The sequence below is a fragment of the Nerophis ophidion genome, linkage group LG12, assembly GCF_033978795.1.
Source record: "Nerophis ophidion isolate RoL-2023_Sa linkage group LG12, RoL_Noph_v1.0, whole genome shotgun sequence".
NCBI lineage: Eukaryota > Metazoa > Chordata > Actinopteri > Syngnathiformes > Syngnathidae > Nerophis > Nerophis ophidion.
Window position 1 is genome coordinate 19499371 of NC_084622.1, and position 25832 is coordinate 19525202.

The window sequence follows — 25832 nt, forward strand, 5'->3', positions numbered from 1 at the left end:
TGTTCTAGGGTGAAAGTGTGGTAGTCAGCATGTGTGATGGTATGGGGGTGTATTAGTGATTGTTGTAGGGTGAAAGTGTGGTAGTCAGCATGTGTGATGGTATGGGGGTGTATTAGTGATTGTTGTAGGGTGAAAGTGTGGTAGTCAGCATGTGTGATGGTATGGGGGTGTATTAGTGATTGTTGTAGGGTGAAAGTGTGGTAGTCAGCATGTGTGATGGAATGGGGGTGTATGAGTTGCCAAGGCATGGCTAACTTACACATCTGTGAAGGCACCATTAATGCTGAAAGGTACATACAGCTTTTGGAGCAACATACGTTATCATGGACGCCCCTGCCTATTTCAGCAAGACGATGCCAAACCACGTGCTTCATAGTAAAAGAGTGTGGGTACTAGACTGGCCTGCCTGTAGTCCAGACATTGAAATGTATGAAGGCTAAAATATGAGGCAGGAGACTGTTGAACAACTTAAGCTGTACATCAAGCAAGAATGGGAAAGAATTCCACTTCAAAAATGTGTCTCCTCAGTTCCCAAACCTGCACTGAGTGTTGTTCAAAGGAAAGGCCATGTAACACACTGGTAAAAATATTCCTCTTTTGCAATGTGTTGCTGCCATTACATTCTAACTTTATGATTATTTGCAGAAATAAAGTTTGTCAGTGTGAAGATGAAATATCTAGTCTTTGCAGTCTATTCAATTGAATATAAGTTAAAAACGATTTGTTGTATTCTCTTTTTTATTTAGCATTTACACAGCGTGACAACTTCCCTGCTTATGGGGTTTGTAGTGTAGTCCACATAAAGTATCTAACTGACTCAAATGTTCAAACCAAATCAATTTACACGACTAAAATCAAAACACATTTTCGTTGAAAGACTAACACCAGATTAAAAACTGTGCTGAAAATGAGGCTGACAGCCCTGCTGGAGAGGAAGACTATATCCGTTTTTTTAATGTGTGTGTGTGTATGTGTGTGTGTGTTGAAATTATTTGTATATTTAATAAAGTGATGTTTCTTTCCTCCCCAATGGAAGATGAATCCAAACCAAAGCCAAAGTAAGTTTCTTTGTCTCTCATTTGCCTCAAGAAAAATCATACTTTAAAATGTTTTTTTAAAAAGTCATCCACAGAACTCATGTGACACGAGAACATTTCTTTCTGCAAGTTCTACGGAGCAAAACAGCTACAATGGAAAATTAACTCGGTATCTTACTATATAGCAGCGTCTATTAACCATAGGGCCAGGGCCCCCGAGAATGTAATATATCTGTTTCTTCAGCTGTGGTCCATGTAGGCGGCAGCAGTGCTGAGTTACAATACACTTTTCCACCACTTGTGGCAGTAATGACCAAATAAAACAAGCAGAAGAAGTCTGGCACTGATCTCAGAGACATTTCTAAAGCGCAAGAAGTTGACTAAAGGGGTGAAGATGTATTTTCATTTGCATTTATAGACAGTTTAGTTACCAAATATAGTTATTGATTTAGTTTATTTTAGCACAACATAATACATATTGTATATATATATATATATTTTTTTTTTTTAAATCAGCCTGACCTAAGCCTAAGGTTTATTTGTTACATGTAATAATAATCTTTATGATTAACACAGACTTTTATATCATTTGACAAGGTTATAAACTGTAATTAGGGTTACATATCATTATTGATTATGATCAAAATCAAGAGTAAGATTACTAATTCAGTCGATACTACTGTGATTACATTGATATTTTTTATTGTCACAAAATTATTATTTTTTTTTAATTTATGTTTATAATGTCAGTAAATACATCCTTGGACACATGAGGACTTTGAATATGACCAATGTATGATCCTGTAACTACTTGGTATCGACATGATCCATACCTAAATGTGTGGTATCATCCAAAACTAATATCAAGTATCAAAGAAGAGAAGAATAAGTGATTATTACATTTGAAGTGTAGATAGAACATGTTAAAACAGAAAATAAGCAGATATTAACAGTAAATGAACAAGTAGATGAATAATCCATTGTTACAGTTTGTCCTTTATTAAGTGTATAAATGACACAATATGTTACAGCAGACTAACTAAGAGTCTTTGTTTGTTTACTTACTACTAAAAGACAAGTTGTCGAGTATGTTCAACATTTTATTAAAGGACTAAATGAAAATAAACACATTTTTCATCTACATTAAGAAGTTTTGTTACAATAAAGACAATAATGACATTTTTAGTGGTCCCCTTTATTTAGAAAATTATGGAAATACATTTTGGCATGGGGAAACCCTAAATTGTATATTGTTGTTCCCTCGCAATGTATGAGTGAGGCGTTGTGTCACTAGGCCAGAAAAGTAGTTCCTCTATGTTAGCCCCTACATAAACAATGTCACTAAAGTATGAGGTCACGGCATGTAAAGAAACTTTGTTAGTGGCTCTGGAGGTTTTTTTTTTTTTAAAAGGATAAATCGGCAATATAAGTGAATATCCCCTCACATGCATTGTTAGCTGCCTTGTGCTAGAGGTTTTTCACTGTTTAGATTTGCCAGCACAAGGGGGAAAGATGTGTTTTAGTCACACATAAATATTGTGGATGGGAGGGAAAAAGAGGCGTGATCAGAGCGAGTCATCTCATCCACAGATTCATGAGCAACATCGCGGCCCCAAAGATCCCCGACGGCGGCGAGAAAGTGGACTTTGACGTGAGTTTGAGTTGTGGAAGGAAGTGAGAAGAAGTGGGCCATGTTGTAGAAGGAAGTGAGAGGCATGTTGTGGAAGGAAGTGAGAGGCATGTTGTAGAAGGAAGTGAGAGGAAGTGGGCCATGTTGTAGAAAGAAGTGAGAAGAAGTGGGCCATGTTGTAGAAGGAAGTGAGAGGAAGTGGGCCATGTTGTAGAAGGAAGTGAGAGGAAGTGGGCCATGTTGTAGAAGGAAGTGAGAGGAAGTGGGCCATGTTGTAGAAGGAAGTGAGAAGAAGTGGGCCATGTTGTAGAAGGGAGTGAGAAGAAGTGGGCCATGTTGTAGAAGAAAGTGAGAGGAAGTGGGCCATGTTGTAGAAGGAAGTGAGAAGAAGTGGGCCATGTTGTAGAAGAAAGTGAGAGGAAGTGGGCCATGTTATATAAAGGAAGTGAGAAGTGGGCCATGTTGAAGGAAGTGAGAAGAAGTGGGCCATGTTGTAGAAGGAAGTGAGAAGTGGGCCATGTTGTAGAAGAAAGTGAGAAGAAGCGGGCCATGTTGTAGAAGGAAGTGAGAAGAAGCGGGCTATGTTGTAAAAGGAAGTGAGAAGAAGCGGGCCATGTTGTAGAAGGAAGTGAGAAGAAGCGGGCCATGTTGTAGAAGGAAGTGAGAAGAAGTAGTCGACCATGTTGTAGAAGGAAGTGAGAAAAAGTAGTCGGCCATGTTGTAGAAGGAAGTGAGAAGAAGTAGTCGGCCATGTTGTAGAAGGAAGTGAGAAGAAGTAGTCGGCCATGTTGTAGAAGGAAGTGAGAAGAAGTAGTCGGCCATGTTGTAGAAGGAAGTGGGAAAAAGTAGTCCGCCATGTTGTAGAAGGAAGTGAGAAGAAGTAATCGGCCATGTTGTAGAAGGAAGTGAGAAGAAGTAGTCGGCCATGTTGTAGAAGGAAGTGAGAAAAAGTAGTCGGCCATGTTGTACAAAGAAGTGAGAAGTAGTAGTCAGCCATGTTGTAGAAGGAAGTGAGAAGAAGTAGTCGGCCATGTTGTAGAAGGAAGTGAGAAGAAGTAGTCGGCCATGTTGTAGAAGGAAGTGAGAAAAAGTAATCGGCCATGTTGTAGAAGGAAGTGAGAAGTAGTAGTCAGCCATGTTGTAGAAGGAAGTGACAAGGAGGCGGGCGTGTGCAGGACATCCACAGGAAGCGGCTGGAGAAAGATCTGTCGGAGCTTCAGTCTCTGATCGAGGCTCACTTCGAGCAGAGGAAGAAGGAGGAGGAGGAGCTCATCGCGCTCGTCAACAGAATCGTGAGTGGGAAATGTCGCCGTGTCAACACAATCGGGAGTGGCAGACGTTCCCGCTCCAGACTGGGACTGACACGCTGCGTCCTCTCAGGAGAAACGTCGAGCCGAGAGAGCCGAGCAGCAGAGAGTCCGAGCCGAGCGGGAGAAGGAGAGGCAGGCCAGGCTGGCCGTACGTCTTTATGTTGACCTGCATGTTTATGTTGACCTGCACATTCAGGACCAGGACTGAAGTCCACTAGTTGACCTGCACATTTAGGAGCAGGACTGAAGTCCACTAGTTGACCTGCACATTTAGGAGTAGGACTGAAGTCCACTAGTTGACCTGCACATTTAGGAGCAGGACTGAAGTCCACTAGTTGACCAGCACATTTAGGAGCAGGACTGAAGTCCACTAGTTGACCTGCACATTTAGAAGCAGGACTGAAGTCCACTAGTTGACCTGCACATTTAAGACTTGGAGTGTAGTCCACTAGTTGACCTGCACATTTAGGACCAGGACTGAAGTCCACTAGTTGACCTGCACATTTAAGACTTGGAGTGTAGTCCACTAGTTGACATGCACATTTAGGACTTGGAGTGTAGTCCACTAGTCGACCTGCACATTTAGGACCAGGAGTGGAGTCCACGAATGTGTGTCTGACTTTCCCAGGAGGAGAAGGAGCGCAGGGAGCAAGAGGAGCAGCGCAAGAAGCTGGATGAAGACGTGAAGAAGAAGAAGGTCCTCACCAACAGGACGCAGCAGTACGGCGCCGCACAGAAGGTCAGTCTGAAGTAAGGTGGTCCCTATACCAATATTTGGTACTAACATGTGTTTCAGTACTTTTCTAAATAGAGGACCACAAAAAATGTCATTATTGTAACAGAACATCTTCGTGTAGATGAAACATGTTTATTATTGTAATTTAGTCCTTCAATAAAATGTTGAACATACTAGACAACTTGTCTTTTAGCAGTAAGTAAACAAAGACTCCTAATTAGTCTGCTGATGTATGCAGTAACATATTGTGTCATTTATACACCTATTATGTTATAAAGGACAAACTGTAAAAATGGATTATTCATCTACTTGTTCATTCACTGTTAATATTTGCTTATTTTCTCTTTTAACATGTTCTATCTACACTTCTGTTCAAATGTAATAATCACTTATTCTTCTCTTCTTTGATACTGGATCCGATACCAAGTAGCTACAGGATCATACATTGGTCCTCATGTATCCAGGGACATATTTACTGACTTAATAAATATAATGTACATTTAAAAAAATAAAAAAATATACATTTTGTGACAATATATCAATGTAATCATTGTAGTATTGACTAGATACACACTCTTGTACTTGGTATCAGTACAGTGGATGTCAGGTGTGGATCCACCCATGGCATTTGTTTACATTCAGGAACGCTAGATTTAGTTAGCGTTGAGCTATTGAAGCATGTTTAGCTATTCCTCGTCTTCCAGTGATAATGCTATTTGTAAGAAACATATAATTTGTAAAACATTGCGAATGGATGTTAGCTGCACCTCTTCCTGATGGTGTTTCAGTGTTATAACTTCACCTTTATCTTGACTTTTTACACCAAAATGTGTCCATTCTCCCTTTTCTGTCTTCACTCTGTGTCTGCTTGTAAGTACTCTGTGTGTGTGCAATGCCCAACATGCTCCTCTGCTCCTAAAACCAGCAATGTCATGCCCGTAAAAAAATAAAAACAACCGGTATTGAATCATATTAGCCAGAAAAACAATAAAACAGATCATAAAATATATTTTATTGCTCTTATAAACAATAGGTTATTGTTTATAAACTAATACATATGAAGTATATAGAAATTAATACTATTTATTTACATTAAGGGTGTCTGGATTCGATAAAATAAAATAAAAACATGTATCCTATGATATGGGCTTGTATCTAAAATCACTGATACATTCTCCAATACGAGCAGTCCAGGTAATCATGGCGGGCTATTGTCTACTAGGAGCTAGCAGCTACACAGCAGCTAAGCACACAAGCTAGACATGCGTAACAAGTGTCAGAACTGCAGTCTAAAACAGGACATGTGTCAATAAATACACGTATCAAATGATTATATTACTTGAATACAAAGTAGAGAAAGTATCCAGTAACTAACACTAATGATTTATTGTGGCCACTAATCCAACCTAAAGACAGCATCAATCTGTCATAAAGTTAGTATTTTTATGCCTATCATTTTTCTCTGAGTAATTTCATCTGATCAAGCATTGTTAAAAAATGCTTGATGGGTGGATCTACACCTGACATCCACTGTAATGATACCACACATGACAAAATAATACAAGTATTGGTATAGGATCAATATTGCTCCGGGCCAACACTTTGGACCTCCGTATCGGCATCGCAAGTGGGAGAAGTGAAAGACACTTTAAAAAAAAAATTAAACATAACATTTTTTTGTAATGATTTTCTTAAATAGTCCCAAACCACTAAGCTCGATTATGGTTGCCAAAAGTCCAAGTGACCTCTTCTCCACCACAGCAAGCTGCAAGCACCATTACAGCACAACACACCCAAGTAGACATCAATCATTTTGAATCATGAATTCTCCCAAACAGAGCGACAACAAAAAAGGAGCCAAAAAGCAAACGGAGAGAGAGAAGAAGAAGAAGATCCTGGCTGAGCGCAGGAAGCAGCTCAACATCGATCACCTGAGTGATGACAAGCTCAAGTAGACAAAGGTGGGCCAAAGGGCTTGGTGAGCAGCACTAATCACCCGCTGTGTGCAGGGAGAAGGCTAACGAGCTGTGGCAGTGGCTGATGGAGCTGGAGATGGAGAAGTACGACCTCAATGAAAAATTCAAGAGACAAAAGACGGATGTGAGTCAACTGGTTTGTTTGTACTTTCTTGCCAACTTCACCAGGCACAGCTGCTCCTCCTAGTGGGGAACTTGCTCAATCACATCTTCGTCAACCTTTTGACCAGCCTCGTTGAAGACATTCCAGATAAACTCTGTGCTTCACCTCCACTGGAAACGTGCACTGCTTCAATAACCCACCTCTGTGTTGCAGATCAACCTGCTGCTGGTTCGAGTCCAGGACCACCAGAAGTAAAGTCACAATCTTCACTACTTTCATCATTCCTATGTCTCATTCCCCTCTTCTTCCAGTACCAAGGGCCGCGGCAAGGGAAAGATGGGAGCCCGGCTGCGGTAAAGTGGACCACCTCCCAGGAGAAACCACGCCAATGTACGCGCCGCTGGCTGGCGAGTGGAGCGTCCATATTTCATATCAATAAACCACTCCACCAGCGGAATACAGCTCCATTTTTCTTTCATCCAACATCACATGGACAAACAGAAGACCTCAAAATAGTAATCTCATGGAGATTCCTGAGCCAATTAAAGAGATAACGAACAAGCGAGTCACAGAAGTAGGGACCGCAGATTCCTTCCCCATCAACAGCAATGCTAATCAAGCTTTGTAAGAGCCAACAACGATTACTATGGGCAAAATGATGATCCAGAACATTAAAATGATCCTGGATATAAGGAAGGTGAGCTACAAGTTTTAGAAGCTCTGAAACACTATAGCATCATGTAGCAGTATTGCTAAGTGCTAAACATGAAATACAAACATAATAAAATGATCACTTACTGTACAATGTCTGCTCCCACTTCGATGAAGACTGATAGGATGTCCACATCTTCCAGTTGAGATGAGCTTAATCATGATGCAGACAAAGGGTTAACAAGGAAGTCTCCCTGCAGACAGTCTTCAGCTGTGTGCGTTTGTCTCCATTTACGGGTATGAATTGAATGTCACAGATGAACAACTTCTAGATTCAAGGATAAATTCTCCAAGTATTCATATGAAGGGCATGATTTACAATATAGAATTACTTTAATTAGTCGAGATGTGATGATGTGAGCAGCAGGACATGGCTCCAGACTCTCAGGGCTACTTGGCTGTGTGTATCATTGCACTGCTCAGAAATAGTCTGTCTGCATTAGCCCTTATAAAAACAACATGGCTAATATTTGGTTAATATATAGGTCACGATATGTATAGAATATTGTTGGCTGGATTTGGATGGTTATTTAGAGTTTTGTGGGCAAAATAGAGAGCGACCATTGACTACATTGTTAGCACAGATTTCATGTATTTATTTATTTATGACTTAGAATGCATATAAACAAATGCAAAACATGTGTTTATGTCTTATATAAAGATTGTGAATGACAAACTGCACATCTCAATGTAATTTTTGCGTATTTCCAGTATGATTGAACTGATAATATGGTTAGAGTGCAGAAGCGTCTCTACAACCTCCTGAGATAGCTGAAAGGTTTTCGGAGTTGAATATTCAAAATGACTGGCTGAAATTTTAGTATTTTGTGATGTTTAAACTGTGTTTTTACATACTTTGCGGATTGTACATATGATTGGATAAGGTTAAATGGACACAATGAAACACAATTAGGCATATAAAGTCAACTTCTTTTTCCACTCTACTGCTACTTTGAGGCTTGTGCTAGTTTGCATACTCTAAGAGGCTGCTGGGGACAATACAGCAAATGGCTGGGATTATTAGTTGGTGTCTTTATTTCTATATTCATGTCCTTCAACCTTTGAGTGTACATTGTGAGGGACTTTAATGTTCATCACAGCGCTTTACTTTTTCCACGGGAAATTATGTGACAGCCCTTTTCCAAAATGGATTGAATTCATTTTTGTCCTCACAATTGATTACAAATAATAACAGAGACATACTGGATAAAAACCAACACTGCTAAGAGGAAGGAGAGAAAGTGCCCAAAGATAGCTCGTGGCATCGTATTCAAAAAGACTTGAGGCTACCAAAGTTGAAAAAAAAAAACTTTTCACTTCGTCATTGTTGGCTCTTGACAGTTGATTTGGAGAACAAAAAATAATTGATTTCATTTTGGAATAAGGGTGTAACACAAAATGTGGGAAAAGCGCTGTGAATACTTTACGGATGCACTTCCCACTTAGACTGAAATGAGACTTGCAAGGCCTCGTAGGAATGGAAATCTTTTGTAAGCCGAGGACCACGGCGACTCATTTAAGGTTATGCAGTTATGGTCACGCATTTATTTTTTAAATTCACTTATGACACAAAAAACTTTCACTAAAGTTCTATCTTTAATTTGATTCCACACATGACATTCTTTAGCGAGGCTCCACATAGTGGTGATAGATGGTACAATTTATAAATCATCCCTATCATATTTGCTGTTCAGTACGTAAGAAAAATAGAATTTTCCAGCTTTTTTCGGGGGGGAGGGAAGTGAGTAATGGTGGACTTGATCCTGACTGTACATTCCAAACTATGAGTGTGCATACACAAACATTGTTGTACTGTATGGTGAGAAGTGTGTCGGGGTCCCAGGGGGGTCCGTGTGGGCAGGATGAGGAGGAGGAGCCCGCTTCCCCCACTCACCATAAGTGTGTTTCTCTGATCTCTGCTATCACCTGGCTGGCTTTCTGCAGGGCCTGGACACACCAAGCAAAGCATACATACTGTAAGTCAGCCTGTATTTATGCTGCCTGCTAAGACCACAAAGACATTATGGTTTGGGGACGTTCACAACATTTGGTACACATTACAACAACAGAAAAGCTTATCAAAAAATATTCCTTTTATAACACTGTGTTCCCTCAAACAGGAGCAGCAGCCATTGAACAATTGAAGTGCAGAAAGTGTTTACTAGAGGTAAGGTATTCACATTGAAGGCGTTTTTGTCTTCTTAACAGAAAAAGGAGATACCGTCTTTTCGGACTATAAATCGCAGTTTTTTTCATAGTTTGGCCGGGGGTGCGACATATACTCCGGAGCGACTTATGTGTGAAATTATTAACACATTACTGTAAAATATCAATATTACTTATCTCATTCGTGGAAGAGACGAAGAAAATGTCAGTAAACGTCAGACACACGTCAGCAATCGTCACACACATGTCAACCAATAAGAATTTGGCGGGGGAGGGTCATGGCAGAAGTGCATTGTGGGTCATGGGATGCTAACTGCTATATGCTACTGCCGTAGCTATTAGAATGTATCATTTCATAGTTGGCGGTAACAAATAAAAAGTGGGAAGGGCTGAACAAAAATGGCGTTGAAAAGGAAATCATGTAGTGCAGATTACAAGCTGGACGTAGTGAAATATGCAGCAGAAAAGGACAAGAGGAAGCGGCGCATATCTTTGGAGTTGGCAGAGTTGTTTAGAAGCAACATCCAGGAAGAAGATTTCATGGGATTTATGGATTAGGAGTGACAGATAGTTTGGTAAAGGTATAGCATGTTCTATATGTTATAGTTATTTGAATGACTCTTACCATAACATGTTAGGTTAACATAGCAGTTGGTTATTTATGCCTCATATTACCTACACTTATTCAGCCTGTTGTTCACTATTCTTTATTTTAAATTGCCTTTCAAATGTCTATTCTTGGTGTTGGATTTTATCAAATAAATTTCCCCCAAAAATGCGACTTATACTTCAGTGCGACTTATATATGTGTTTTTCCTTCTTTATAATGCATTTTCGGCAGGCGCGACGTATACTCCGGAGCGACTTATAATTGGAAAAATATGGTATTTCGTCGAGGTCAGGGACACGGTCTCTAAGAGGATGCGACAACTGCATTTTGCCTCTCAAGTCCAACATATTGGACTAAACTACCACCAGTATGATACAGTGCGGCTGTACACCACTCAAACACATTATGAATTGATTCTAAAAGGATTCCTGAATGTCAAAGAAGAACACAGCAAATTGATACTCAAGAAGATCTTTGTAAAGGCAGCATTTTTGATACAGCTGTTGTATTGGATCTCATTTGATGTGGGTGTTCCTAATGAATTGGCTTGTGAGTATCTATTGGATCGATACTGAAATTTACTCATCAAGCAATCTAATATTAACATAGCTATATGTGTATATATATATCTATATATATCTATATATATATATATATATATAGATATATATAGATATATATATATATTTCTAAATCTATTACTGTTACGTTTAATTTTGCGATACCAAATAAAAATCCAGTAACTCACACCGACAGTAGGGATGTAACGGTATTGAACGTTATAATATTATCACAGCATTAAGGCCACAGTACGATATTATTGTAGTATAAATCGAAAAAAGACTTCAAATGTTATAGTGTGTAAAATGAAGTGGCAAAAATGTTTAGGATGGACACACTTGCTGAAATTGAAGACGAACATTATGCTAAAATGTGTAATTGTATTTATTACTACGGGCAAAGAATTGTGTGGGATCATCCACAGTTTTAAGCAAATCTTTAAAAAAAAAAACCTTAGTGACAATGTAAACATCCAGTGTAAAACTATAATGTTCACTTTAATGTCCAACTTTTACTTTCTGACAAGCAGTGTCCTCCACAGTGGACATCTTTTTATACAAGTCTGGAAAATGCTGTTTGTCAGAAAAGTTAACTAACAATTTAACTTTTAATAATGTAAATACCTCACTAACTGATGTTTGACTTCAGATATATTTTCGGGATGACAGTTTATGAGGATGCATCGAGAGAAAGAAGCGGTGGAAAAATAGATGGATTGAGGATTTATCAAGTAGTATTTCAGTTTCCTCATATTTCTCCTATTGAAAACTTTTTGTGCTGATGAGCTTGGTGCTGTGTGAGGTGACCGGCTGGCTCTGTGTCGCTTTGGGAACACTCAACGCGAAAGTATTGCTTTGCAGACTTTCTTACCTCCGCCAAAGAGGTTGTATCTTCATCATGGTTTGTCTGTCTGTTAGCAACATAACTCAAATACTTATGGATAGATTTAAATGATATTTTTCAGGAAATGTCAAAAAAAACAATTCCTCTTATCGACTGCAAACAGACTTCATTTCCTGCTTAAGGCATTCCACGCCCCCACTTTAGTGCTCCGCGCTGCGCAGAGGATTCTGGGAGATGTAGTTTATTTTCAGACCCTGCCAACGCTAAAGCGCCAGAAAAAGCACCAAGTTTTTGTTTGATACCGTCAAACGTCACGGTATTATTGTAAATATTTTGAAATAGCGCAGTATTTCCAACAATAACAATATCATCAACTTTACCATTGCACTCTTTCAAAAATCCTAATATGGAGGCCAAAATGTTTGACTAATATTAAAAACTCCAAGTTTTTCCAAGTCTGCTTACCTGGAGCATATCCGCCGCCTCGTTGCGTCGCTGCGCCATGTCTTCCGACTCTGTCAGTAGGTCGTCCAACAGCCCAGCTTTGTACAGCTGGCCCACCAGCTCACTCTGCAGGCAGTCCTTCACGTGGTTGACCAGGAAGTGCATCACGGCCTTGGGCACGCTGAAGAGGAGGAATTAGAGACGAGACAGTAAAGCATGCAGCCGTTTTGATGTAATGAAATTCTTGTGATCAGGAGGCAAACACATGACGGGTACAGACAGATCAGTGGATGGGAACAAGGCGGCCTCCATGTACCTGTCCTGGATGTTCTTCCGTACGATTAGAAAATAGGACTTGATGAGTCTCTCAATGACCTCACAGTCTCGCTGCTCCCGAGCGGACAACTTCCTAGATACTGGAACAGGCTGGAAAAAAACAAATTTTTAGTTTATTTCTACGGTCAGTGGTCAAAAAAATTAACAAACAGTTGTACATTCATAAATTTAAAATGTTGCAGACTGAAAGGGTTTAGGCTGAAGTTGAGCACTTATTGCGCTTAACCCTATGAACAATGTCAAATACAAGATGACCTTCCTAAAAATATGAAATATTATAAATACACCTTGTACACAACATAAACACTGTGCAATTATATACGCAGTAAAGACATATGAAATATCGTTGTACACGTGTTGGTTAAACCTTTCCACCCGTTATATACCATATACAAACAATTATACTTCTATTATTATTTATACCCTTCATTTAGTTTTTAATTAACATTGATCATAGTATTAACTACCATGTTGATTCAAGAGTGATATATTTTTCCAAAACATTGGTCTTAAAGTGTTTTTAAATGTGTGAATGGAAGTGGAACATTTGAAAGAATCATCCAAGTTGTTCCACAGATGAACCCCCCTGACAAAAACACATCTACTTTTTAAACTCCTTCTTATGTTTGCTTTCTGAAAGACAGCTGAACCTCTGAGGTCATAGGGACTCTCCCTAGGTTTGAGCGTCTCCTGTAGACACCCAAGCAGCATGTGCTTATGAGCTTTATACGTCAGTCTTGAGGTCAACACGATTGTGCAGTTTTAAAGTTTTTAATTTAATAACGAAAAAGATGCCTGAATGGCTTTTACATTATTCTCCTGATCAATGTGTCCTTTGTCCTTTCCTCTATCTTCTCCTTAGTATTAACAGGATGTGATAACAACTCCAACACAAATACAAGTCAGTCCTTACCACATCTAGCAAATTAACAGCATGGCCCTTTTGTGGGCTGCTCGGTAGGGTGTTGTGGGGCACCGCCCTGTCCCCGGCCATACCCTCCTCTCCCTTTTTCAGCATTCCCCTCCAGTTCCCTGTCCCGCCATCGATCTGCTCGTTGGAAGAGGTGCCCTGAGCACCACCTGCTGCTGCCTGAAGGTCAGATGTTAGCTCCGTAAGAGAGAAACACTCAGAAAAGGTTATATAACAGAGCTTTCTAATATACTGACACAGCTCTTGTATTTGTTCTTTTTAGACTTGTCTAATAAAGTGTCCAGGCAGTATATCTGATTCCTTGTACCTTGTCTCGGGGGACAGCAGATGGCAGGTCCCTCATTCTGTTGCGTCTTTGCTCCTGTGGGAACACACAAACTGCATTTTACATTTCTGATCAATGCAATTAACTTAGCTCATTAGTGCGAGACTGGTACCTCTATATTATGGTTCATCAGACCGCAAGCATCAGCAAAGTCTGGGTGTTTGGTGTTGATGTAAGCCAGCTCGATCGCAACCAGGTTGTGCACCTTAAAGGAAAAAAAGACTAACTTAGCCCTCAATAGATGACCACAAAGTTTAAGTATACAAATACCATTTCATTGGTGACTGGCAGTCTCTTCCTCAACAAGGAGGTGACCACTTCCACAATGGCATCATGGAGCTTTGGAAATCTCAGTAGCTCCTGCAAAAAAAACAACAACATTTGGTTCCCAACATTGTATTTGCCAATGCAGAACCATTTTTTAAGACCTCAGAACCCATTTGTCGATCTAATGCACCTACTAATGGCATTTTGTTCGATGGATGGAAATTTAAAGAACTTCACTTTCTTAATCAAGATCTTGTCTCTAGACCAGGGGTGTGCATTAGGTGGATGGTGGAGGGTGTGTCAGTCCATCACCATTTGTCTATACCAGGGGTGTCCATCACGTGGATGGTGGAGGGTGTGTCAGTCCATCACCATTTGTCTAAACCAGGGGTGTCCATCACGTGGATGGTGGAGGGTGTGTCAGTCCATCACCATTTGTCTATACCAGGGGTGTTCATCACGTGGATGGTGGAGGGTGTGTCAGTCCATCACCATTTGTCTATACCAGGGGTGTCCATCACGTGGATGGTGGAGGGTGTGTCAGTCCATCACCATTTGTCTATACCAGGATTGTGCTTTGGGTGGATGGTGGAGGGTGTGTCAGTCCATCACCATTTGTCTGTACCATGGGTGTGCGTTAGGTGGATGGTGTGTCAGTCCATCACCATTTGTCTATACCAGGGGTGTCCATCACGTGGATGGTGGAGGGTATGTCAGTCGAGCACCATTTGTCTATACCAGGATTGTGCATTAGGTGGATGGTGGAGGGTGTGTCAGTCAATCACCATTTGTCTATACCAAGGGTGTGCATTAGGTGGATGGCGGAAGGTGTGTCAGTCCAGCACCATTTGTCTATACCAGGGGTGCCCATCACGTGGATGGTGGAGGGTGTGTCAGTCCATCACCATTTGTCTATACCAGGGGTGTCCATCACGTGGATGGTGGAGGGTGTGTCAGTCCATCACCATTTGTCTATACCAGGATTGTGCTTTGGGTGGATGGTGGAGGGTGTGTCAGTCCATCACCATTTGTCTATACCATGGGTGTGCATTAGGTGGATGGTGTGTCAGTCCATCACCATTTGTCTATACCAGGGGTGTCCATCACGTGGATGGTGGAGGGTGTGTCAGTCCAGCACCATTTGTCTATACCAGGATTTTGCATTAGGTGGATGGTGGAGGGTGTGTCAGTCCATCACCATTTGTCTATACCAAGGGTGTGCATTAGGTGGATGGTGTGTCAGTCCATCACCATTTGTCTATACCAGGGGTGTCCATCACGTGGATGGTGTAGGGTATGTCAGTCCAGCACCATTTGTCTATACCAGGATTGTGCATTAGGTGGATGGTGGAGGGTGTGTTAGTACATCACCATTTGTTTATACCAAGGGTGTGCATTAGGTGGATGGTGGAGGGTGTGTCAGTCCATCACCATTTGTCTATACCAGGGGTGTCCATCATGAGGATGGTGGAGGGTGTGTCAGTCCATCACCATTTGTCTATACCAGGATTGTGCTTTAGGTAGATGGTGGAGGGTGTGTCATTCCATCACCATTTGTCTATACCAAGGGTGTGCATTAGGTGGATGGCGGAGGGTGTGTCAGTCCAGCCCCATTTGTCTAGACCAGGGGTGTCCATCACGTGGATGCTGGAGGGTGTGTCAGTCCATCACCATTTGTCTATACCAGGGGTGTCCATCACGTGGATGGTGGAGGGTGTCAGTCCATCACCAGCCAGGCAGTAAAAAAATGGAGCTAAAAATGATGGATCATCAATCTTCAACAAGACGTGACTTTGGTCACTTGAATCATGTCACCCGAGGGTCTAGTGAGATGACGCTGGCTGCTGCCACATCATTATTAAGAAAAAATGACCGACAGGAAGGCGAGAAAACACTTTTTATTTCAACAGTCTCTTGCGCCATACCTGCCTTCAAAACTCTAAAGACCGACTGCACAGTTCCTGTCTTCACAATAAAAGCCCTGCTTCATCCTGCCTGCGCTAAAAAAATAAAGAGTCTCAGAAGGCTAGCAAGCTATGGAGTTTGCCGCCAATGTATTTCTTGTAAAGAAATACAATCTTTCATGCGGTATTGGACAGAAAGGAGGGCTTTTTTTCTCCTCCATTTGAAAATGTGGAGGTTATCATCCCTACTGTCTGATTCCAATCAATGCAGGTCATCACAATCACACCAACTTATATTCTTGTTTTCATGAAAGAAAGAAATGTTAAACATGGTTGTATTATCATTAAACACCTTTAACTTCTTAACAAAATCCACTCCTTCATAAATAAATCAATAGAAATGATTTATATGAATGATCCTCCACTTGGTCAATTGAAAAGTAGCTGGCCTGCAAAAAAAGTGTGGACCCCCCTGCTCCAGCTGTTGGCTGATTGATGTTGCAGGTGTATTATTTCTATGTGTGGCCACCTGTGTGCTGTAGTTGCTGCAGTGCTGGATGATCCTCTGCATCTCCTCGTGAACTAACTCCACACAGCGCAGACTTGGATCCTCCAGACGCTTTACTTGCCTTTTGACCAGCAACTCAAAGGACACCTCGGGCACGAATAAAGCAGGCCTTGGGCCCTGGAGGGAAAAAAAAGCAAAAACAAATTGTTGCACTAATGAGTGTAAAAATGATTGTTGGAGTTGCATTTAAAAGATGTTGCAGAAACCCACCGTTGCATTTCTGATTGCCGTGAGTATGTCAATGGTGGTCAGACCCCCCAGGGGATCGACAGACTCCAAGGTGCGCCCAAACGTCTCGTGAAATATGTAACAGATCCTGGCGCCACCACAGCTGAAAGAGGAAGGACACAGAAAGGTCAGTTGGTAGTGCTTTGCAGTGAGCGGCAAGGTGCTGGTGAGGACACTCACAGTTCAGTAGTCTCGATGTACTTGGCTGTGCCCTCGATGGTGTTGCAGTACTCTGCGGCAAACTTGGTGATGAGCTGCAACAACGTGGCACTTTTGTCGTCCACCGGCTCTCCGTAGCTGTTGAGGAGCGACTGGTACTGGGCTGCCAGCACGTTGATCCGCGTTTTGAGCTCAGGGAGGCAGTCTCGGATGTGGTGCATGAGCAATCTAAAGTCATGTATTATTTTTTACTGCACAATAACCAACATTTCAAAAAAGAGGAAAGTCCTCTCCTACCTATTCAGTGTCCTGGCGAGATATTTGGTACCACTTCTGTTTGCAAGGGAGGGGTACTTCTTCTGTAGAAAAGCGTATTCGTCACGTATAGAATCTGCCACAGATTTCCTCTGATTGATATCCAATTGGCTCCTGTGAGAGGTCATGAGAAGACACCACGTTACCAGGAGCGCACAACAGGGGGACAAACCCACATGGCAAAGTCACCTGTTGACGAGTCCGATGATGCCGAGTTTCACAGGAATGACTCGGCCAGTAAGTATATCCATGGCGTCTGTTCCTGCGTCCATCAGATCCAGCTTGGTGACTACTGCTAGCGTCCTCCTGCCTGGACACACCAGTAGGAAAACAATTCAGAGATACTCTAGCTCATAAAAGTGAGTACACCACATACAAACATTTTTTATTACTGTGTATTTTCTCTAAGGACAATACAATACTAGGGATGTTATGATATCAAAATGTCCCGGTAAGATATTGTCAAAGTATTATGGCCACCGTGGTACAATATTATTGTGGTATATGTCCAAGACGAAAAAAGACTCACAATGCTAAAGTGTGTAAAATGAAGTGGCAGGAAGGTTTAGGAAAAACACACTTGCTGTAATTGAACACAAACAATGATCAAATGTTCTAATCATATTTATTTATGATTATTAATTATAAGAATTGTGCGAAAACATCCACTGTGTCTCTCAACTTTCAGAGAAGCAGTGTCTTCTACAGTGGACTTTTTTTTTATCAGTTTGGAAAATGCAGTTCTTCAGAAAAGTTAACTCACATTTTAACTTTAATGTAAATGACTCACAAATCTATGTTTAGCTTTGCAGGCTTAATTCCCCGGTTTCTACTTGTCGGGTCAAACCCTGTCCCTGTGCAACAATGTCAAATATTTCATCAACTACAAGATGGAGGATGATGTCACTACAGTTCTGATGAAGCCAAGGTGCACTTGTTTAGAGCCTACTGTACCCCTATGTACACAGCACCTCTGGGTGAGCTTCAAAAAAAGAGAGAAACTCCAGGTTGCATAGAATCTATGCAGACTGGACACTGGCCGAGAGTCAGTGGGCGGCTGAGGGTGGATTCGGCTCTCTTGGTTGCTTTGTTGGGTCTGCTCCTGTCTATGGCCATGCTCCCCCCACCCCAGCAGAAAATGGCGTGGAACACCAAAGAGGACACCACAGCGTGCCAACTTCACTGGTTTTTGGGTTTGTATATGGCAATAGCCAATTGCCAATGCCGGTAGCATCATGATCTAAAGTTGCATGAGTGCTGCTGACAGTGGAGTGTTCATACTTGTACTCTAACATGAACTCCAAGTTAAATCTCAAGTTTCATTTCTATAGTACTGACCAGCAGCGGTTTTAGAAATTGGCCACATGGGCTCGTGCCCAGGAAAGCATTCTCTAGGGGGCACAAAAACCCTATTTACTTGTGCTCAGCGTCCGTCGCCTCATCCCCTAACAGACAAAAAGACATGGCATTTACCATCCGGGTCAACCTCCCTGGCCACCTTCAGGGCCTCGGACGTTGCCATGTCTGTGTTGGCAGCAGTCACAGCCAGGATGATGGAGTTGGGGTTGGAGATGTACTTGACAATCAGTTCTCGAATCTGGATCTCGATGTCTTTGGGCTGGTCTCCAACTGGCACCTGTGCCAAGAAACGCATACAGTCCATAACCATGTTCGGATTCTGTGAGACATGCCTATTATGTAGCTCACCTTTGTGATACCGGGCAGGTCCACCAGTGTGAGGTTGACAACATGAGGTGAGAAGACTTTCAGGTGAATGGGTTCGTCACTGATACCCTAAGGATAAAAAAGATACATAATTTTTAACATTATATTTATCAACAAGCTTTTTTAAGTATTCAGTTCAACATATTATATGTTTACTATATGAACAGTACTGTATTTCATAATATATTCAATATAAAGTGTCATAAATACTGTTAGAGTACGGTTGCAAAAATAAAGCCATGGTCTTTAACAGACACCTTACCTCCATTGAAAGGCTTGTTACTCAAGTTGATTCTATAAACGTGCCAACCATTATTTAAGTCAACGCAGCACGGTAGACTGAAAACCAAACTGTCAGTACCTTGTTAATGCCAGATATTCTTTCTGTTTCTGCTTCGATTTCTTGGCGGATCTCCTCAAAATTTGTGTAAATCTAAAAACCACAAAATATGCAACATTTTAGCATCAGGGCTATAATATAATGACTAATCTTTAATATGGTAAATCAAATAGTAAAGTAGCTGAGGGCTCATTTGTTCACTGTCAATGAAATGTTACCTTGTTTTTGGTGTGCAAAAATTTTCCCCATTCCTCGCCATCGACGCCTGCAGACAATCAGGTTGACAGCATTACACAAACATGAGCAGTTCTCTGTTTTCTACTCTCAAGAGAGTGGTGGTGGTGGCTAAAAGTGGGACTGTTCCATAAAGTGGAAAAAATAATGACAATTTCTACTGTATGGAAAATGTGATGGAAGCACATTGAACCCTGAAGCATAAAGAAGGAAGCACGGTGAAGCTAATTAAAACTGCCACAACAACAAAACAAGTATAAAGACAGGGATTGTCAGTCAGCTCAGGGAAAGCTGGCAGTTTAGGGCATCAAAGCTAAATTCAGGATGTTGGTACATTGAATTAATTATTGTAATATAAATGCAAACCTAATTTGTACACGGAATTATCCAATAAGTGGAAATGAGGGCATGAGCTGTGGGTGGGTGGGGCGTCACGGGACACAAAAATGGGGGGATCAAGGAGGTTATGTAATGTATAAACACAGTAAGGCAAATAAGACAAGGAGACCTCTGTAAAAGCGGCCATTTTTCTTGAATTCTGTGGTTTGAGAGAGACAACAAGATGCCCGAGATGATGATCATGTTAGAAGTTCTAAAGTGAAAGACAAAGGTTGGGAACATACAATATTATATTACCATTCTCTTCGCTGCTCTTCCTGCGGTCTTCGGGGTCGATGTGAACCAGCTGAAAAATCAGGGGCCGGCGGGTTACGATGCCAGTGCCACGTGGTAGCACGTCCCTGCCAACAAGGCTCTCTAAAACCGAACTCTTGCCGCTGCTCTGTAAAAATAAAACAATCAGAATCAGCTTTGTTGGCCAAGTATATTTGACACACAATGAATTTGACTTGGTACACTGAGGTCTCTTTGTTCCACGTAGACAACTAACAAGGAAAAGTGATCATTAGATCTACAAACTTAAGGACTTTGTCGCTAGCATGTAGCTGGCTGGCCAAGGGGAAATAAAACCCTCCAGAGGCCTGGTTTGTCCAACTCCTAACAGCAATGATGGCCAAAACGGCCGAGACAGCCACATCCGATTAGCTGGCCAATGAAAGTAAACCTGCCACATTAAACCAATTAGCTGCCAAAGAGTGTGTAGGCCGCGCCAAGGGGCGGTATGGCTCGCTTGGTAAAGTGGCCGTGGCAGCACCTTGAGGGTTCCAGGTTCGAGCCCCGCTTCTGCCATCCTACTCACTGCCGTTGTGTCCTTGGGCAATACATTTTACCCACCTCCTCCCGGTGCCCCCCACACTGCTTTAAAAAGGTGAGTTAAATATGGATTTGACAATGTAAAGCGCTTTGAGTGCTTAGAAAAAAGCGCTATATAAATATGATTCACATGGCCAATAGTGGTGTACTCTTACAGCAACATTAAGATACGCAAGTGTAGGGACTAGGGTTGCAAAATTTTGGGAAAATTCAACGTTAGAAACTTTCCATGGGAATTAACAGGAATGAACGGGAATAAACATTGAATGCAACATGCTCGATCTTGCAGCATGATTATTAGCCAAAACAACCTGATTTAATACAAATTCAGTAGAATTTCAACCCTTCACAGTGCATTCCTCCATCACATGCTGGGATAATTGGCAGCATGCTACACACTACAGCAGGACTATTGAGGCCACACTAGTATTTGAGCCCAAAGACTTCATCCAGTCAGGTAAGTGTTGATTAGATTAGATTAGATTAGATAGTACTTTATTTATTCCGTCAGGAGAGTTCCTTCAGGAAAATTACAATTTTCAGCACAATCCCATTCAAGATCAGACAAACATTAAAAGGGAGACAGAACAGGATCGCTGCCGGGTCTGCCGGCTTCCAGCGCCCCTTACAAAAAAAGATGAGATACAGGTAAACAAGGGGGGGGGAGAAAAAAATAGAAGATTAAAATAAAATAAAAAAATCAGTCTTAGCCTGGGTAAATATATTTGATCTATGGTATCTAAGTGTAATAGAGGTGTAATTGCTTGTTACTGTATGACTGTAGACTACTCCAGCAGACTTCCACTCAAGCTAGCTAGGTGTTCCTGTACTTGTTACATGATTTGGGGCCAATATCTCTAGCTAGCTAGCTTTATGTACCACCACAGTCTCATAATGAACCCAAAATATTTCTCTGTTAGCCGTGATGCTAGAAAAATCCCATTCCTTTATGCTAACAACGTTAGTGATCAAAATTGATCATTTTTGTGATGTGTAAAGTTCAAGTAGCAAATAGTAAATGAAAAGGTGTAGTTTCCTCTGCCTTCTGTTCTGCTAGCCATTCTGTTGTCATACAAGAATGTAGCTTATAGTTTGATTTAGCATGCTGACTGACTCTTCATTTATTCATCTAGCCTATTTCTATTCATTTGTTCACCAGTCATATATTTTTAAAGACTACTCCAATTGTTCAGCTGACTATTTATATCTGTGTGTGGCATTGCATTAGTCTTTTACAAGAATAAATCAATACAAAGAGAATAATGCCATGTATGATGTGTGGAGACATTTCACCCCAACCAATGTAGGCTTTGGAAAGGCGGTGTACATTTGCAAAATAGTGTGCAAAGAGCTAGGTCAGGTATGCCACAAAGATGCGGCAGCATATAGACAAGTGCCCAATAATATATCATTATTGGAATTCTCCATTCATTCCCATATATTCCTATTAATTACCATGGACGCTGTCCAACTTTGAATAATCAAAAAATGGTCAATATTTCCAAACTTCCAGAGCTTAACTTTCCGTGGTAAATTTACCAGAAACTTTCCATGACTTTCCAACGCGAGTAGAAACACACATCTACTCAATTATTATTGTGTGCCTGGAGAGGAGCTAACATTACACTACACATTGTCACACTAAGGTTGCTATATTTCCATAATATAACATGATTTAGTTTTTGTAAACTTTACCTTAGGTTTAAAAAAAACAATGCAATGTGTTTCAGTTCATTATAAAAAAGGTGACATAGGCCAGTGGTTCTCAACCTTTTTTCAGTGACGTACCCCCTGTGAACATTTTTTTAATTCAAGTACCCCCTAATCAGAGCAAAGAATTTTTGGTTGAAAAAAAGAGATAAATAAGTAAAATACAGCACTATGTCATCAGTTTCTGATTTATTAAATTGTATAACAGTGTAAAATATTGCTCATTTGTGATGGTCTTTCTTGAACTATTTGGGAAAAAAAGATATAAAAATAACAAAAAACTTGTTGAAAAATAAACAAGTGATTCAATTATAAATAAAGATTTCTACACATAGAAGTAATCATCAACTTAAAGTGCCCTCTTTGGGGATTGTAATAGAGATCCATCTGGATTCATCAACTTCATTCTAAACATTTATTCACAAAAAAAAATCTTTAACATCAATATTTATGGAACATGTCCACAAAAAAATCTAGCTGTCAACAGTGAATATTGCATTGTTGCATTTCTTTTTACCGTTTATGAACTTACATTCATATTTTGTTGAAGTAGTATTCAATAAATATATTCATAAAGGATTTTTCAATTGTTGCTATTTTTACAATATTTTTGAAAAATCTCACGTACCCCTTGGCATACCTTCAAGTACCCCCAGGGGTAGCATCCTCAGGTCAGTGCCGCTGTTAATGTTGAAATGTAATTCTGTGGCTTGGCAGTTTGCCTGTTTGATTGTATTTGTGACATCATCATTGGAGGAAATTATATCTGACGTACTTAACATTTGGAAAGCCCTTAATGAGATCAAATGTACTGAAAATGCACTCTTCTTCTGTCACAGAGAAAGAATGGGCTCACACATCCTTGTGGAAACTTCCAAAAACCCAGAATGTCCCAAAGTGAGTTGAATCCATAGGAATAAATATCTACATTTTGGCATAAATTGCAGAGGGGTTAGTGTGTCTGCCTCACAATAAAAAGGTCCTGGGTTTGATCCTGCGCTTGGGATCTTTCTGTGTGGAGTTTGCATGTTCTCCCCGTGACTGCGTGGCTTCCCTCCGGGTACTCAGGCTTCCTCCCATCTCCAAAGACATGCACCTGGGGATAGGCCCCTCCCACCTCCAAAGACATGCACCTGGGGATAGGTCCCTCCCACCTCCAAAGACATGCACCTGGGGATAGGCACCTCCTACCTCCAAAGACATGCACCTGGGGATAGGCCCCTCCCACCTCCAAAGACATGCACCTGGAGATAGGTTGATTGGCAACACTAAATGGTCTCTAGTGTGTGAATGTGAATTTTGTCTATCTGTGTTGGCCCTGCGATGAGATGGCGACTTGTCCAGGGTGTAATCCGCCTTCCGCCCGATTGTAGCTGAGATAGGCACCAGCGCCCCCCGCGACCCCAAAGGGAATAAGCGGCAGAAATGGATGGATGGATGTTGCACGATCGCACTAAGAAAAAAATCCAACTTTGTGAACCTGTTCTCAAAAAATGGCAATAAAAACTATTCTGATTGTGAATATGTCCAGGAGTGGGCCAATGAGGTACAAGTAACGGAGCAGTAAGAGCACCTGGGCCACACCTTGAACACACCTGAGCTGCACCAAGTAACGACGCTCTTTGTGATGACAATGGTCGCAACAAACCGCCAACGAACAGTTTGCGCGACAACGCATTGAGGTCGTTACATTTGTATTTGACTCCCAGTCAATGGATGTCATGAAAACATCGTAGAACAAGTTTAAAGAAGTTGCTACTATGTGAGAAGTTAGCGCCGGCTAAGTCAGCAGCTAGTCCAGTGACGTCACTCACCTGAGTGCCGACAACGACTATTTGCGGCAGCTGAATGACGTCCGCGCCCACAGTGTTGAAAACATCTTGCAGTTTGTTTATGACAGGTATGAGGGCCTCCATCAGCTCAGAAACCGCTCCCGAGCCGTCAAACAAAAGGCGACCGAGTTCCTTCCGCGGCCTCAAACGGACAACAAAGTCATTCAATGTCCCGCGCGGCTAATGCTAGCTGGCGGCGCCTCGACATGGCTTTGACGCGCTCGCGACTGCGCACAACAGTTGCGCACTGTTGCATTGTGGGAAAGAGAGTGCGTTCATGCTGACGTCCAATTGGATTCTCGTGGAAACGTCACGGTGGCAGAGGGGTTAGTGCGTCTCCCTCACAATACGAAGTTCCTGCAGTCCTGGGTTCAAATCCAGGCTCGGGATCTTTCTGTGTGGAGTTTGCATGTTCTCCCCGTGAATGCGTGGGTTCCCTCCGGGTACTACGGCTTCCTCCCACTTCCAAAGACATGCGCCTGGAGATAGGTTGATTGGCAACACTAAATTGGCCCTAGTGTGTGAATGTGAGTGTGAATGTTGTCTGTCTATCTGTGTTGGCCCTGCAATGAGGTGGCGACTTGTCCAGGGTGTACCCTGCCCTCCGCCCGATTGTAGCTGGGATAGGTGCCAGTGCCCCCCGCGATCCCGAAAGGGAATAAGCGGTAGAAATGGATGGATGGATGGACGTCTGGACCCCTGGACTACATTTCCGGTCAATGACGTCAAACTCCTGAAACAAGAATTGAAAAAAAGACGGAACAGTAACCAAGGTTGCAGGCAACATATTTGTGTATGGATATTACAAAATATAAAATGTATTTGCAAATAAAAAATAACAATTGTAATGATTGTTTTGTCATTATTAGGGTATCGCATTAAATAAATACGTTTTCATGAGTATTTTTACTTGCCTGAATTTAGTTAGTATTCAGATGGAAAAAAAACTATTACATGTTGCCATATTTAAATAACAGCAGTTTCAACTTATTTCTAAAGATATTTCCTAACAAAAGCAAACATTTTAAAATATACTCTAAAACGTGACAGGTTGATTGGCAACACTAAATGGTCCCTAGTGTGTGAATGTGAGTGTGAATATTGTCTATCTGTGTTGGCCCTGCGATGTGGTGACTTGTCCCGGGTGTATACCGCCTTCTGCCCAACTGCAGCTGAGATATGCTCCAGAGCCCCCCATGACCCCGAAAGGGACAAGGAGTAGAAAATGGATGGGTGAGCACAATGTAATTATGAGTGTATTTATGTATTTTTTAACATGTCTGGGCAAATAACGTGTGAATATGTGTGAATTTCTGTACAAGTGTACAGTAGTTTCCCAGCAGGCACAAGACATTGAAACAACAATGAGTACTTGTTGAATTAGGTCCTGACCTTGAGCAACTCAAACCTGACGTTGGAACAACATGCTTTTTGACGACATTTAATCAACTGTGGCTCCCGTCGTTGATTTGACCGTTGAAATGTAGTCATTTTCCAACCAATATTTTACAACAGAACTACAACGTTAAACAACATGCTTTTAGATGTTTATTCACTGTTGGGTTGTAACGTTGATTTGACATTGAAATTTGGTCATTTAACAACCAACGTTGTGTCAA

At 41.4% G+C, this 25832-nt stretch overlaps 2 protein-coding genes across 3 annotated transcripts; one reads left to right on the forward strand and one right to left on the reverse strand.

Moving 5' to 3' along the window:
* The first annotated feature begins 992 nt into the window (after positions 1-992).
* On the forward strand, positions 993-7249 carry LOC133563092 (troponin T, cardiac muscle isoforms-like). Its single transcript, XM_061917025.1, has 9 exons — positions 993-1058; positions 2628-2688; positions 3843-3959; positions 4048-4125; positions 4606-4716; positions 6552-6664; positions 6723-6813; positions 7006-7043; positions 7104-7249. The coding sequence occupies exons 1-9, from the start codon at positions 1012-1014 to the stop codon at positions 7147-7149; spliced, it is 702 nt and encodes a 233-aa protein (XP_061773009.1). The 5' UTR covers positions 993-1011; the 3' UTR covers positions 7150-7249.
* Positions 7250-9086: 1837 nt separating this feature from the next.
* Positions 9087-24459, reverse strand: dnm1l (dynamin 1-like). 2 transcript variants are annotated; one of them, XM_061917020.1, is made up of 19 exons: positions 24196-24459; positions 20096-20240; positions 19968-19997; positions 19444-19490; positions 19247-19318; positions 18868-18954; positions 18634-18796; positions 17350-17470; positions 17143-17274; positions 16867-17073; positions 16669-16789; positions 16420-16575; positions 13990-14079; positions 13832-13924; positions 13702-13755; positions 13377-13553; positions 12444-12553; positions 12149-12308; positions 9087-9450 (listed from the first exon to the last, which is right to left on the reverse strand). In XM_061917020.1, the coding sequence occupies exons 1-19, from the start codon at positions 24295-24297 to the stop codon at positions 9394-9396; spliced, it is 2124 nt and encodes a 707-aa protein (XP_061773004.1). In that variant the 5' UTR covers positions 24298-24459; the 3' UTR covers positions 9087-9393. The 2 variants fall into 2 exon arrangements, with proteins under 2 accessions (XP_061773004.1, XP_061773005.1); XM_061917021.1 differs by lacking the exon at positions 19968-19997 and having other exon boundaries at positions 24196-24458.
* Positions 24460-25832: the final 1373 nt, after the last annotated feature.

Excerpts from the sequence above, each read along its gene's own strand:
- LOC133563092 (XM_061917025.1), top strand. The coding sequence starts at position 1,012 with ATGTTTCTTTCCTCCCCAATGGAAGATGAATCCAAACCAAAGCCAAA. Across the intron at positions 2,689-3,842 it reads GCGAGAAAGTGGACTTTGAC|GACATCCACAGGAAGCGGCT; the intron begins GTGAGTTTGAGT and ends GGGCGTGTGCAG. Across the intron at positions 3,960-4,047 it reads TCGCGCTCGTCAACAGAATC|GAGAAACGTCGAGCCGAGAG; the intron begins GTGAGTGGGAAA and ends GCGTCCTCTCAG.
- dnm1l (XM_061917020.1), bottom strand. The coding sequence starts at position 24,297 with ATGGAGGCCCTCATACCTGTCATAAACAAACTGCAAGATGTTTTCAAC. Across the intron at positions 12,309-12,443 it reads CGGAAGAACATCCAGGACAG|CGTGCCCAAGGCCGTGATGC; the intron begins GTACATGGAGGC and ends CCTCCTCTTCAG. Across the intron at positions 9,451-12,148 it reads AGGCGGCGGATATGCTCCAG|GCCCTGCAGAAAGCCAGCCA; the intron begins GTAAGCAGACTT and ends TGGTGTGTCCAG.